Below are 15,099 nucleotides of genomic sequence, written 5' to 3'. Positions count from 1 at the left end.
TATTTTGTCTTATAAATCCCATGGAGGTACAGGCTTCTTCTGCAGAGACAGCACAGATGTGATACACACGCACATCTCTGCTCACAACTCTGTGCTGCTGTACGCCCCGTGGAATACCTTTATGTTAACTGGAAGTGATCCCTGCAATATGAAGCTTGAAAATGAACAGCGAAGTTTTAAACATGCTTAGAGAAGTCCGATCTACATCATGCGTAGTAATGGTGTTGCTCCTCTCACATTTTATTTTTAACATTGCCCATTTTAAAATAGTGAAACGTGATAGCTCACAACTTGGAAGCAGATGATCTTGTAGCATGAACACTATGACCCAATCTAAGCCACCTTCTCAAGGCTGTCATTAATAGTAAGAAAAAATAAATAAATAAATAAATAAAAACACAAAATTCTCATGATTTAGGTTTCCAGTTAATTTATGGAAGGAAAATTACAGTTTAGAAAGTCTTTTACTGTGGTCTTTATTGAGATTAGTACTTACGTGCTTGTAAAATTGTAATCTAACAAAAAACAGAAGAAGTTACTATTCGCCTTTCTTATGCTATAGAGGACAGCACAAAATACTATTTATATAGTCTATTTTAAATTAATCTCACCCCTTATCTCTCAGAGTAAGCTAGGTGACTACCACATGCAGGGGGATTCATTCCAGTAAGCAGTTAAGTTTGATTTAGACTATTCAGAAGATATGATCTGCTTCAAAGAATTAATGGAAGAAAATTTCTGTTATTTAATATAATCACACAGCATTGTTCTCTTGTTGCTGAACATAGGCTGTTCTCTTATTGCTACTAAAAAAATTATTATTATTAAAGATATCTCCCAAAGATGTGAGAAGAATTTGTGGCATTGTTTTTATTATTCTTTACCACACCAAAAACAAAACTACCGTTGGCATTCCCTGTTTGACTTTGACATTAGAAGTAGTCTAAGAAACTAAATATTGGGTGATGTTGTAAGAAAAGATGACATGTGCTGATACAGAAAAAGTGTCTATTAAAATCAGATGTGGCTATAGAAAAGACTTCCATAAGTCTTAATGTTGTTATCTTTCTGTGTTTTGCTTCCCAGCACTTTGCAGACTAAGTTTGCAAAATTGCTTTTCCAAGCTGTACTAGTGACAGTAAGGCAAAATAAAATTGGCAATACAGCTGATGCTTTTTAGTCTATACTATGCTTGAATAGTGTGGCAAAGATACTTCTGGCATTTGTATACATGCAATTACTAATTACACAAATAATTAAGTCTCATCCCTGAAAACGTAGTGGTAAAAAGAAATTCATTTAAAATATAGAATCTCCTATATTAAATATTTATTAGACTTAGTGTGGGATACTTCCACCTTGGAACCTACCTATTAGTCACTACCTATTACTCAGATTAAAAGCTGTATAAATGCAGCAGGACTCAACTTTGAGGCTCATAAACCATAAACTCTCCTCAGCATAAAAAGGTGCCTAAATACTGCTTTCTGCCATCTACAATGTTTTATTTGTGCAAGTCCGATGCATCCGATGCTTTCCAACGTTGCTGTATTCCTACTATGTCTACAGCTTGCCTGCAACTTTCTCCCTCTCTACGCTAAAATAACAAGCGGCAGTTGGTTGCGACTAAGTAAATCACATAACCCCCTCCCCAAATTCCCAGAATTCTGACAAGGAGCAAACAGCAAACGAATGAATTCTCCTGACGGGCCCCACAAGCCAGCAAGCCCACGCTAAGCGTCTGGAGTTTAACTCATGATGCCCATTCACCCTCACTAATAACTGTAATAAGGTGGTAAGAGCCACCGCGGAACCCAGCCTTGTGTGCTAGGCACCACACAGCAAAAAGGGGGGAAAGGGCCTTATCCTGCACACCGGGTTACGGCAGCCACCTCCGGCTAAAGGAGCACAGGGAGGAGGGAGGCAGGGAGGGAAGAAAGAACTCCCCGCCGCCTCTCTGAAAATACGTAGTTATTTTAAATACATGATTACAGTTTGAATTATGCCTTAAATAAGATTTTTCAAAAAAAAAAAAAAAAAAAAAACCCAAAACAACATAAAGAATGTAAAAGAGGGAAGGGAGGCAGATACAGCTAAATAGAGGGAACCACCCACACGAGTTCACACTAATGGGGCTTGAAAGAGTTAAGCAACTCCAGTCAGCTCCAGTCAACTCAAGCCACCAGTCGAGCGCTGCAGCACCTAGATGCTGTTCACTCAGATTCGGTGTGTGCAGGGTTGAGGTGTTCCTTATTGGGCATTAAACTCCGCAAAACAACTTTAAATGCAAACTCTGTAAAACAATTTTAAATGCAAAATACTGGCAATATTTATGTAAAGCTACTTTTTAAACAAATGCCTAAAGCCCACTTGGCAACTCAAGGGAGAAGGACAGAGGTCTAGAAGATTATTGTTCAAGGACTGCATTAATCCAGGTTTTCTAGTCCACTGAAAATTCCTCAAAATAGTTTTTGTTTTGTTGTTTTTAATGGCAAGGATCCTTCCTGTAAGTGTAGCAGCAGGTGTCACTGTTTCATTAACAAAACTGAGGCTCAAAATAGCCATGAAAAGGACTTGTTTTTGACATTTTAATAATGTAAACCGGAGAGAAAGCCCCAACACTAAATGCTGTCTAATACCTTGCTGCAAAATATTAGCATTTAAGATGCTGGCATTACTTGGCTGTCCCCAAAATTCCTTCAAACAAGATGTCAGAAAGACATGCCGAGGTAAATTATTTCCATTGTGCTACACAGACTAGCTTAAAAAGCAAGGAGATAAAACAAACTGCACTTTGAAAGAGTTTTGAATTTTTTGGAAAGAAAGATTATATGTAAAATAGAGTTTAACTGCAAAATAGTTGCTGAGAATCAATCCTCTGCTCCTTTTGCCTGGCTAACTCAACACTCCAGTCTGTCAACAACAGGATTCTCAATTCCCCAGTGAATTTATTTAACATGCATGTTCAAAATAGGTCAAGGGCAGGTTAAACACAAACCTTAAAACAGTTGAAGCCTCAGTCAGCGACGTACCTGCGCATTCATCTGTTGATTAAAACTTTTACTATCCAGGCAAGGGGACGGGCTTTAATTCAGGATAAGATTCAAAAGGACAAAAGCCACAACAGCACCAACATCACACAGCTCCCTAGCAGAGGCTGCCTGACCCAGCAACGTGTTTATTCCAGGAAATTGTGTCATTCTGCTACTTAAGCCGCCCGCGGAAGCGTTCCCATCTCCCATGCGAGCTGGGGTCGCCCGAGGTGAGTGCTGGCGAGTGCCGCTCCATTGGCCCGCGCGCAGCCCCGCAAATTTCTGTCTAGTCACATCACCAGGCTGCACCACCTGCCGCCGGGGCTGCCGGCCGGGCCGGGCCGGGCCGGGTGCACGCGATGCGGCAAGCGCGCCCCTTGCTGCCGGCTTTCCAGTGAAAAACACTATTTAGAAAGAGCCTACAATCAAAAAAAGAAAAAAAAAAAAGAAAGAAAAGGAAACAACCCTCCACTCTCAAACACTGTTCAGCTAAATCAATAAACTGGACATTTCAATGACTTATTTAGGGAATTATCAGAAATTATCACAAGAAAGCCAGTGCAAGCCCAGGAATTCCTTTGCTCCATAAACTCCTGATATCCGCTCCCCAAACCAAGGGAAGGACGACCCTGCCAGCTAGCTGCACAGTGCTGTGTGCTCTGGGAGATCTCTGCTATAGGCTGACGGGAGCATTTTGCACTTCAATAACCCTTCAGACTGTCCATTTTCGTGCCTCAGGAGCAGGCACTGCTTGTGTTTTTGTAACGTCCAAGGATCCACTTAGACAGACAAACCTTTTCCAAGAAACTACCAGGAAGACAAAACTATTAGAATATCACTGTTAGAACACCACTTCCAAGTAGCTGAAAATTTAAAGGTAGAGTTCGCTCTTACAGACGCTCTTTTTCCTAATATCATATTAAAAACTTGCTCTCTATTTTAAAAGTCAATTTTTGTTTAAGATATCCTCTTTTTAGTTGCCTCATTACTTTCTAGACCTATTTAAAGACAAAAAGCTACTATAATGCAATAAGCCTTCCGTCACTTAACTTTACATGCCTGTAATCCAGTGCTCAAGTTCTTTAAAGTAAAAGCCTCTACTGGACCTCAAGTCAAGTTGTATGGACTAAAAAATTTTTTTGAAGGATTTCAACATCATTACCATGATTATTATCTCTTCCACTGCAATACTCTACCTACTGGCCTTATATTTTACAAAAACATATGATTTATTAAGATTTTGTGCTGAAACACCTGCTACTGGTATAAACACACTTTGGGGCAGCATATCAAAAATCTTACACATTTGGTGTTTGCCAAGCAGCAATGAAGTTTCAGGTTGCTACTCAGAGATAGGAAAAATGAGCCGTAAGTAAAACTGGAGTGGAGGAGGCATAGTGGGGACAAACTACCTTCTGCAACCATAAGATAAAAGCTCTGCCGAGCAAGGCAGTTCAGTGCTCCCGAGTTCCTCAAAACTACTCTGATGCATCTGCTGTTGCACACGTAGCAAATTAATCATTAATAAAAGAAATACAAACAAATACAATTTTGGTACTGTGTGATTCCTTGTTACCAACTTTACTAATAAATATCCTGTAATTACAATACTACTAAATTTGAGCTTGCAGGAAAGGTAACAGTCCCGCATTTTGAATGTGTAGAGCTTTTCCATTGAGCGTGCAGGTAATTTTAACATTCTCCAGATCTGTAAGAGTCTGACATATATATATATATATACACACACACACACACACACACACACACTCTCACATACTCACACACACTTGACACAGGGCACACAAGTCTGTCTAGCAGTCATTCATCACACAAAAAAACCCTCAGGGGTCTGCTGTAGTACTTAATATGGATCAACGACTAGCAACTAAGACCTCCAATTCTGTTAAAATTCAAAGAGCAAGTAATTAGAGCCCACTGAACAACTACAGCAGTTCCTAAGAAACAACGCATCATCTGCAGTTATTCACATACAAGTAAGTATTGATGGGAACAGTTAAAGTCAGACAGAGCACCCTTCATTCCCTTTTACAATTAGATAACTTCACAATACTATACGCCAGCATACAAGGCTGTAATTTGAATCTTTCTAACATATGCATTATTCAAGAAAGATTCAAACAACTTATGGATTGAAAAATCTATGCAAATTTTGAGTTCTACCAGTCCCAGTACTCTAAAATGTAATGATCCTGAAAGACATTTACATACACAGTTATGATCTCTGGAATGCTTCAAAACTGAAGTTACATCTATTACAACTTACAAGCACTTACGTCTCCTCACCTCTTTAAACAGCTGCAGTAGAATACCATATGGCAAAGATATTGCTCAACATGAATAACTTACTATGATCACGCCAATCTGATTTTACACTGAAATATGAAAGTAAGCCACTTGCAGCAGCTACATTATCTGTGTTTAATTTTCATGGTGATTGTCTACATATTTTGACAAGCCTCGTTTATTTCCATCTTTTTAGTATTTGTCATAACTTAATTCAGAATCTTTTGCCACTACTGGCTACACAACAATATATTTTTCTATTAGAAGGTCCAACAGGATTTTGGGCAAAATACAGGATACGTTTCAAGTATTTTATCCTACTACAGTAGTTAACAATTTGTCAGAGTAGAAGCTCCAATCATATCCTTTGCCTAATGAGAATGACCTCCTCCCAAGCAATCCATAATCTGTGTGTACAGAGAAATAAACCTTATGTGATATGATCTGCTTCCTTAGAATATCAGATTGTAATCTATAATGCTTAAGTACAATAGCACTGTAGAACTGCAAAGTGCTGACCATTCTTAGTAAACAGTACCAACTTGTCAACCGAAGTGCAGTAATTTTCTTTTATATAAATAGCACATTCACTGAGACTCTCATAAAACTTACATTATTAGGAAAGAGACTTCATGTGTTCATTTCAGAAACATTTTTGAAGCAAGGTGGCAATTTAGCACGAGGAAAAGTATTATGAATGCTGACATGTCAATACATTTTAAAATATGCATGAATTAGGAGAAAAATTGTTTCTAAAGAGGATTAATGGCACGGCACAGATAGCATCACTGCCTTGTGGCAAAAAGATCGTGCCCTGCAGTATTTCATTATAATAACTACTTTAGTAAGTTAGTCCATCACTGACTTTACAAAAGTAGGTTTCCTGCTTTCGTCTAATACTTAGAGTAGGCTCATTATATTTACTGTAATTCACACTGTGTATCTAGACTCTAAATTTAATGTCTACCTAAGTCACTGTTCTGCAGTTTAATCCAGGTTTGTGCAGTTGCAATACCTCAAAGTCTCAACAATTTTTTTTAAACTATCATTAGGATATGTCTAATTCTGATTACCCACAGTTTTTCAAATTTTAAGGTTTTTTTACTTGCAATTATTCCATAATTATAGATTTCTAAAACCCTGAATTTGACAGGAACATCCTCATCCCCACCACAGCTTCAGCTCCAACAAAGCATTGGTTATTTCTTCAGTACATTGGATCTACTCCTATTTCTAGCTGTTAAGGATATAAAATTCAAAATATCTGCAGACTTGATCTTCACATCTAGTACTCTGCTCACATGCCTTATTTAATACATGACTTTCTTTCCTAATCAATTTACTGACATATCTTTTATTATGTTGCCAGTACTTCCTAAACATCTGTTAGGTGCAAGGGAAAAATCAGAATGGAAAGAGCAAGAAATATATTCAGTTTCTTAAATTTTCTTTGTTTTCTGATTTCCACATTGACCCTGGCAGTCCAAACATATCTACTCCTCATAAAATGCTGTTCCTTTCCTCTTCAAAGCTTCCAAAAACTTTCAAAAGAATTCCTGAATCAGCAGAAATTTTAATTTGCATGCATTAAATTGGTCTTTCTCTTCTTGGTATTAAGTTCCAGTTTGACTTTGAGCCTGACCACCAAATAAAGACCACCATTAATTTCTGCTTTTTGACAAACATTGACATTATGAAGTGGTTATATCTTTTCCATTGCAAGTCACATGTTCTGCCTAATTTCTGCTGGCTCCATCATAGGATTAACGACGGATCTGACCTCAATGTCTACGGCAGGGTCCCCAAACAAAATGAACAGTCATATTAAAAGTCACCAATGTGCAAAGGAAGAAGATATTCTACAAAATTAAAAATAAACTAACCAAAAATCACTCTTATTGTCAAGATCCTATTCTTAAATTTTGCAATGGCTAAAACGGAGTAAAGAATAAAAGAATTATTCTTTCTTTTTTCTCTCTGCTTCATTCATACACTAGATTTGCTTGCTATATAGGGTATTACAGAAAGTTTTAAATACAAAGCAATAAAATAACAGCATTCAAATGACAAACTTAAAATACCTGGTTTCTTCCTCTACGTTTACCATAATTCCTTCGCACAAGAGCTTTATAATTCTCATTTTTCTTGGTCAAATAATAATACAATACACAGTCAGGAACATTCTGAAGAGAAAAAGCAAGAAAAAAATAGTTTTTACTCCTACAAAAAATGTATTTTTAGTATTTAATCTCATTCAAAATTTCAAACTGCTCATCTCCTAGACTAAAACAAAAAAAACTATATTGGAATTGTTTGCTCAGTAGGGAAGTGAATTCACAAAGTTATAACAATAAAACCATGCATAAAATCATACAGTATTAAACATAAGGTTCTTTCATTTAAAATATTCCTCAGCTACTTCAGTCTGCATGCTTTAATCTATACTAGACAACCTGAAAGCGTGAAAGCTTCTATTTACCATAATAACCATTAGTATCCAAGAAGCTATACTGCAAGTCTGAACAAATCCTAATTGTCAATTACTTCTTAAACTAGCTCTGCAAAATCAGCTCTGATTCAGCCAGCAGTAGGATCCCATTGACTTGAAAGGAACAGGTAAGGTTCCTTAGAGTTAGCACAGTGGCTCAGCACAGCCAATCATATCATTATCTGAACAGTGAGAAGGTTAAAGAAGCTTACCTGCTTCAAAAAGAAAATAAGATCAAAATTAAATAAAATGCTATTTCTTTTACCACTGTCAGAAGTGCCATTTTACTAAGTCTTGTTAGATACTTGCATGCATCATTTGTGTTACTGATCAAGTATTATTACATCCTGTCAAGGCAGTAACCTTTTTTGGAATTACAATTTTTTTCAAGAAGAAAAAATGTTGCTGGGATAAGTGACTTACATTTGGAAAGTTAGGGATCTCACCCTAGGCTCTACTTATATTAAAAGAGGTCTTACCTTTCGTTCCAGGTAGGAAGCAATTAGACCAAAGTTCTTGGGATGTTGGACAAACCTTTTACAAATCAGAAATTAAAGTTTGACAACGTAATTCATGATCAAAGCAGCAAAGCAGTCTTCCAAACAATCTGTTCTATCAGCAAGCCATCAATTTGCACAAATGAAGTTAGACTACAAAGGCTAGTTTTTATATTACTCACATTTAAAACCATCTAAACACTTAAAACTAGCTATTGATTAATATGATGAGAAGATACACCTGCTCTTCTAATTTTAATCTTACCAGAAAACTAAACACTTTAGAGAATTTCCTATCTAAGGGCTAAATGCACATGCAGTCTACTCAGCTGAAAAATAAATGCAGAAGTCTAAAACTTTTGCAATATTTCTTTCATCCAACTGAGGATTTTATCAAATATTACTGCATAAAAACTTCAGCACTTCTGATTTAACTGTGGTTTACTACAGGCTTAGGTGTTTATCTGTCATTTCCAACATAACAAAAATAAAAGATAAGAAATCTCATTACTTTTCCTTAAAAATCTCTTTCTCATGGTCAGTCCAGACATTCATGAACTGTCTGTCTTTATAAACTTTCATGGGATCCTCCATCAGACCATTCATATTAATAAACTTTACTCGTCTTTGTTCTGCATCAAACATCATGGGAGGAATAACAGAGAGCTGACGCATTTGTTTTTCGTTGTTCTGCAGGCAAAGAATAAAGAGAAAGCAAATAATAAGAAGAGTTGCTACTGATGTTTATAGTTCTTGAATTAAAACAACTCTTCAAAGCACCACCATCACATACACTTACTAATAGCTAAACATTTTTTTCTCCATCACTTAACTCTTTTAGAAGTTGTTGCTATCCCAATGAACATTTACACAATCAACTAAAGGAAACAGTGTCACACAATATGAAAAATTAAAATAGTCCAGAGTTTTAGAAAGGAAGAGTTCGCACATATTCTTAGATCTGTTTAAAAAAAAAAAAAAAAAAAAAACCCTAGATTGTAGCAACTGTGCAATGAGCATCGACATACCAGAAAAATGTAGGACAGATGTGATCAAGAACTATAACCCTTAAAAGAATGTACGCTAGACCTGTTTCAAGACAAGGTTCACAGAGAATCTGTCAAAACAGCCCAAAGAACTCTGCCTTAACAAAAAAGCAAATCCTCTAAAAAAGACTTTTCACTGCTAGTAAAAGATAGAGTCAGTTGTTGTGGTTCTGTATCAAGGTATAGACAGTGGCCTCACCTCCTGCTCAGAAAGGCCATCAATGATTTCAGAAATCTCATGCTCACTTCTAGCAATAGTTGCTGAAAGGCCAGCCCCTCTTTGACCAACTCTAAAATTAGAGGAAAAAAAGTAGTAAGGATAAAGTGAATCTTAATTAGTATAACTGACACTGTGAAAGACAGCTTTTTTGTTTTATTTTTTTCAAAGAAAGAAGTTTGGTCAAGTTACCAATACAGCACAGAGACTTATTCCAACAGAAGAAAAATTTTAACTTTTGAACTGATGAAGAGAGAAATATTTCGGAATAATTTTCAGCTTGTGATCTTTAAACTAAAGAACATGATAATATCTTACAGCATGTAGGTTTTAACAAATTGTTTCAGAGATAACTTACTGTTAAGCTGAACCATTTTTATTAAAAATAATTTTTAAAATTAAGTCATAAGAATTATTTTAAAAGAATACTAGAAATCTATGGTAATACCTTTGAAATCGTTCTTGCTGTTCTCTCTGCTTCCGGATTTCTGGAAATTGTTTTTCATAGTACTCTCTTGTTTTGCTCTCTTTTGCTTTCCTGCGTGGATTATTTTCTATCCTATCTACTTTTTTCTCCCATGCCTCCATCAGTTGATCATAGCGTTGACAGATTTTCTGTTCCTGTTGAATTCCAAAAGTACACCTTGAGCTGAACACAAATATACTATGTGATCAGTACATCTAACAGAAGTAGGCTTTGGGGATGAATATACAGATTTTTCCTGCTCTAATAGTTTTTTATTTTGATGATAACATAAATCCATGTAAGTTTCAACTATTCCACACTTAGTTCTTTACTTGATATATCACAATGGTGTTTCATTAACTATTGTTACTGTCTTCCAGAAATCTCACACCTGCTGCTACCAGGCTTCATCTATGTTTTTAATTAACAGGATGGGACTAGAATAATTGCAATATGCCTACAATCTAAGTATTCTGGAGCTGTTCCTACCAAAAAAAAAAAAAAAGAAAAGAAAAAAGAAAAAACAAAGAAAATATTTTGCTACATTTTCATAGTGACTCTTCAAATTTGACGTTTAGCTTGCTTTTCTTAATAATGAAACGTTCTTTCAGACCTTTTTGATTTTGTATGCCACTCGGTACAATCGCATGCAAGAGAGCATGAAGTCAGTTAGCATTGGTATCTAGTATGCATAGATTTCATTTAAAATGCTGTCACATTTCAAAACTGGAGATCTGTCCCGCTTTATTTCAGATACTATAGCTACTATACAAGGAAAGAGTTCAAACAGAGGCCAGGCATGACAGTTAAGGACTTTTACTGGGTCTCCTCCATTCATACTCTTAAGAAAAAATAAAAATAGTCTTCCTTACAGCATTTTAGATGGTTTTCAGTCAAACCATTAGCAAGCCAAAGTTATAAACCTGCAGTTTATTTCCCAAGAAATAAGTTAATGGATTTTTAAGATCTTATTTTTTCTAATCAACTGGATTTACATGATACATTTGGGAATGTACGTCAAGGATACATACAGAAAACCAACAATGAGCTCGCTCGCTCACTCTTTTTTGAATAAATAAATAAATAAATAAATAAAAAGTGGTGGCATTACTCGTTGCTTTCTTGCATGATTTCTTCTTTTAAAAAACAGTATTAGCTTTTTCCTCATCACTTGGTTTCTGGAAAACAAAATTGAAAAAAATATGAACTGTACAACAAGATTCAAGAACTTCAAAGCTACTGAAAAAGCCCATATAGATTCTAGATGCCAAATGCTTATTATAAAGCACATTTTCAAGAGCAGAAAATAGAGAGAAAATTCCTAGTGGAAAAGTCATTTAACTAATACTGCATTTTATCTAAGCAAGAATACTCTTGGAAGATGGTTGGAAAAAGGAAGAGATAGAAAAAGCTTCCGTCTTCAAGCTAGGTGTTCTTCCTCCCTGCCAGAGGGCTAATAAGCCAACATGACTGTAAGCCTTACCAAACTTAAAATAACTTAAAATATTTTTAAAATAACCTAAATACAGGATTTATGACTTGCTGTTAAGTTATGATGAAAGGTTATTGTTTGCCTTCAGAAGATATAGTTCATGTCTTGAAGCACTGTAGTACAGAATAAAAATCTGAAGATTATATGAAATAGAAGCATTTAAATAATGTTAGAGCATACAGGTCATATTTTGAAATAACAGCAATGAGAAAATAAGATGTTTTAGAATAGTAAATATTTAAGTCTAAACATCTTAAATGGTAAGACATTAAATACTTACGTTTTGATGTTTTCATGGTAGACCTTTGTGTCTGATGGTTGGTTGTAAAGTGGCTACAATTTTGGATTAAAAAATACATTTAGTACTTTCAGTGCATGTAATTCTAAAAGTATCTTTAATAATATTAAAATATTATGCCAACAGTATACAAAATACAGTTTTTTTCTTATTTCAAATCTGTTCTCTCTCAAATAGATTCAAATCTATTTTAAAAGTTAGACTAAAACCAATCAGATCACTCAAACCCTAATTATCTGCACATTTAAAAATACACACTAGCATATATTCATGAAAACGAGACTCTACAAACTTAACTGCATTCTTCAGCGATCTGCAGTACTACAGATGACTGTACAGATGAATGCTGCTTTTTCCTTTTTTCTTTTTTTTTTTAACAAACAATGCATTTTAAAAACATCTTTTTCAAGTAACTTCAGGGGGATAGAAGAATATCACACACTCTTTCACGACTAGCTACACTACCTGATCCCTCTAACACTTGAGATATGCAAACTGCTTCTAGGTTCAGAAACAGACAGGCACAGGAGCTCAAAACTAATGCAAATACTCAGGTATCAAGGGAAAAAAAATGTTTTTACACCCTCAAATAAAAAATTAAGTCACCAAAAAATGTTTCTATACATTACCATCCAACTACATCTGTTTACCGCAACAGAACTACAGATGTGGAAAGCAACACTGGCAACAGAAAACAAAACAAAGCAAAAACTTACCAATTCAACTTTTGGACCAAGACCTTCAAAAATCTTGTGAGCTTCTTCTGCTTTTTTCTGTAAATAAGATTTGTTTTGCATAAAATCAATTGGAGTTAGTATGTCTAAAGTATATTTGAAATCTTTCACTTAGGCTATCGGCTAAACCCCTGCACGACTATGTCCTTCTTAACCTATTTTTGCAACATTGCCTCTATGAATCACAAAACCTGTACCTGAACTCGGCAGTTACTACTTTGATCTCCATATATTTGAAGCTGAAAGATAGTATAAGCAGGACCTGACCTTCTCTATGCTTTAAAATGAACATGCACTAAAACATAATACAGTAAAAAAATTAAGAGGAAGACAAGTGTCCAACACTATGAAGTACAGCTTTGAAAAATGGAATCGATAGACAAAAATTCTCTGATTCCAAAGTCTGGGAGTGTGAATCGATACATACATACACATACAAAGGACAATGTCAAAGGTCTGCCTTCCTCTACACTACGCAAACCCCAAAGTAATTCTGACCCTAACAGAGGTAGCACTGGATAAGCTGGCTAGCTTTCACAAGTTCGTTTCAAGCCTATATAATCTTCCAAAGCCCTTTGTCAGCAGACAAGGCTATCTGAAATGATCCAGTACAATAGCTTGAATTTGTTTCTTCCATAACAATAGCTCTATGTGCTAGACCTAAGGGTATAGATGCCCACAAAGAAAAATACAGGAAAAAACAACCCACAAAGTAGTTATTTTTAGAAAGCATTCTACTAAATTCTAACTTCTCTACATGTTATTTCAATCTTGAAAACTGAGAAATTTTTTGGAACTCATAGCTGTACAAAATAATTATATATCAAGGGAATATTATAATATTACCCCAGTAGAATGGTTTGTTTGGTCTCAAAACATTTCAGAACTGAACCCCAGTCCTATTACTTCAACAGAACTTTAGCCAACTGTAGTTGAATGTTACAGTAATTATTCTAAACTGCATGGTTTGAAGAGGAAAGCTACAAAGGGGACTGTCCCTCAGTACAGCTGCAAAAAGAAGAATTCAAAACAAATTTCTGAAGCATTAAAAAAAAAAAAGGACCAAAAATCAACCCAGAGATCTAGGGATGAGAGCCCTATATGTGTTTCTCTAGACTGCTTATAAAAGGATCCTATGACCAGAAATAAAATGTCTTGCAAGCATCTTTAAAAAGCAAATGAATATTTAAAGGAGTGGAATGCGCGGTGGGGGAACAGAAATCAGTAAGACAACGTAAGAAGCAAAAATTGCATCACAAGAGTGAATTAAGACATAATGAATTTTAGCACATGGGGTAAGACTCACAACTACACTCAGTCAACCTAAAAAGAAGGCTTACCCGATTTTCATCGTAAATGATTTGGACAATACTGCGGTGTTTCTGTTCCACTGGAGGAGGGGAGACAGGCCTCTCTGGCTCTGGAGGCTTAGCAGCTTCTTCTTCAAGTTGTTGCTAAGAGACAAGAGAAAGAAAATCAGCCATCCGCACCATGTTACCCTTACCAGTAATTAGTCACCAGAGATAAAATATGCATCTGATCAACAGTTTGTAGTGCCTGTTATTTTTCTTTCTAACTCACAAGGAACAAATGAAATGGTTTTAATACCAACAGGGATGCTAATAAGACTGTTTTTGCACAACTGGTAAATCAAATATTGTTTACAAGATTCATCTGCACTGAATCAGACTTTTCTGTTTAATATTTAAAGTCATTGTAGTATTTTATTAATTTATCATTCTATTAATTTATCAATATTTAACTTTCAACAAAAACATTGAGTTTGCAGAATAGTTACACCAAACTTGCCTTCCCACAGAGGAAGTAATCCACACAGCTGTTTACACTATACATATTTAAGTCTTAATAGCTCCTCCTCCTCCTCCTAATTACTGCTGTCTTATTTTTTAAAGCAAAGCTACAGAAGTACATCTCACAATCCATAGAGAAATCGTTAGAAATCATTCAAAAAAATACTTCACATCAGAAATAAATCACTCCACATATACTGAAGTTCCAAGATTACAATACCAAGCAAGCAAAAAATTCTGCATTTATTTCCCTAGCTATTATACTCCTATGATCTGCCTTCATAGGAAAAAAACTGGTTCAGTGATAGCTTCATTTTTGAATTTTAAATACACTTCGCTCATGTCAGCAATGAACACACAATAAGGAACACTTGATACAAGGGATCTATCTCGTCATACGATACTACCTGGGATTTGCTATATTGCCATGTAAGAATTCAAAATCTAAGATTTTCGCAGATTGCCACAATAAACACTTATTGAAGGCAACAGCAACTCAAATTTGTTTAGCACAATTCTTATTTCCTACAGAGTTCCCACCAAGGAATCTTGAAGCTAGCACCACTTTTATGCAGATCTTTGAAAGTCAGACCAGAAATAGGGGGCCAGGACACTGTTTTTGTATAACAGCCAATGAATAACAGATGCCTAGATGGAAGGGTGGGTTTAGATAGCCGCAACAGCTATTGGGAAGGCAAGAACTACTGCCAACCT

At 35.7% G+C, this 15,099-nt stretch overlaps 1 protein-coding gene across 5 annotated transcripts in view; it reads right to left on the bottom strand.

Annotated features, from left to right (window-relative positions):
• Positions 1 to 15,099, bottom strand: part of NCOR1 (nuclear receptor corepressor 1) — a 72,801-nt gene that overhangs the window by 35,433 nt on the left and 22,269 nt on the right. For all 5 annotated transcript variants that reach the window (XM_062592756.1, XM_062592759.1, XM_062592758.1 and 2 more), the window contains exons 7-15: positions 13,915 to 14,028; positions 12,557 to 12,613; positions 11,823 to 11,875; positions 11,162 to 11,228; positions 10,033 to 10,205; positions 9,567 to 9,657; positions 8,833 to 9,011; positions 8,304 to 8,358; positions 7,418 to 7,519 (exon numbers count right to left, since the gene is read on the bottom strand). In XM_062592756.1, the coding sequence (XP_062448740.1) occupies positions 7,418 to 7,519; positions 8,304 to 8,358; positions 8,833 to 9,011; positions 9,567 to 9,657; positions 10,033 to 10,205; positions 11,162 to 11,228; positions 11,823 to 11,875; positions 12,557 to 12,613; positions 13,915 to 14,028 (891 nt within the window). The remainder of the gene's footprint in view (positions 1 to 7,417; positions 7,520 to 8,303; positions 8,359 to 8,832; positions 9,012 to 9,566; positions 9,658 to 10,032; positions 10,206 to 11,161; positions 11,229 to 11,822; positions 11,876 to 12,556; positions 12,614 to 13,914; positions 14,029 to 15,099) is intronic.

This window comes from Rhea pennata, chromosome 20 (genome assembly GCF_028389875.1).
Source record: "Rhea pennata isolate bPtePen1 chromosome 20, bPtePen1.pri, whole genome shotgun sequence".
NCBI lineage: Eukaryota > Metazoa > Chordata > Aves > Rheiformes > Rheidae > Rhea > Rhea pennata.
Note: the sequence above shows the minus strand (reverse complement) of the source record. Positions and strands in the feature narration are given on the sequence as shown.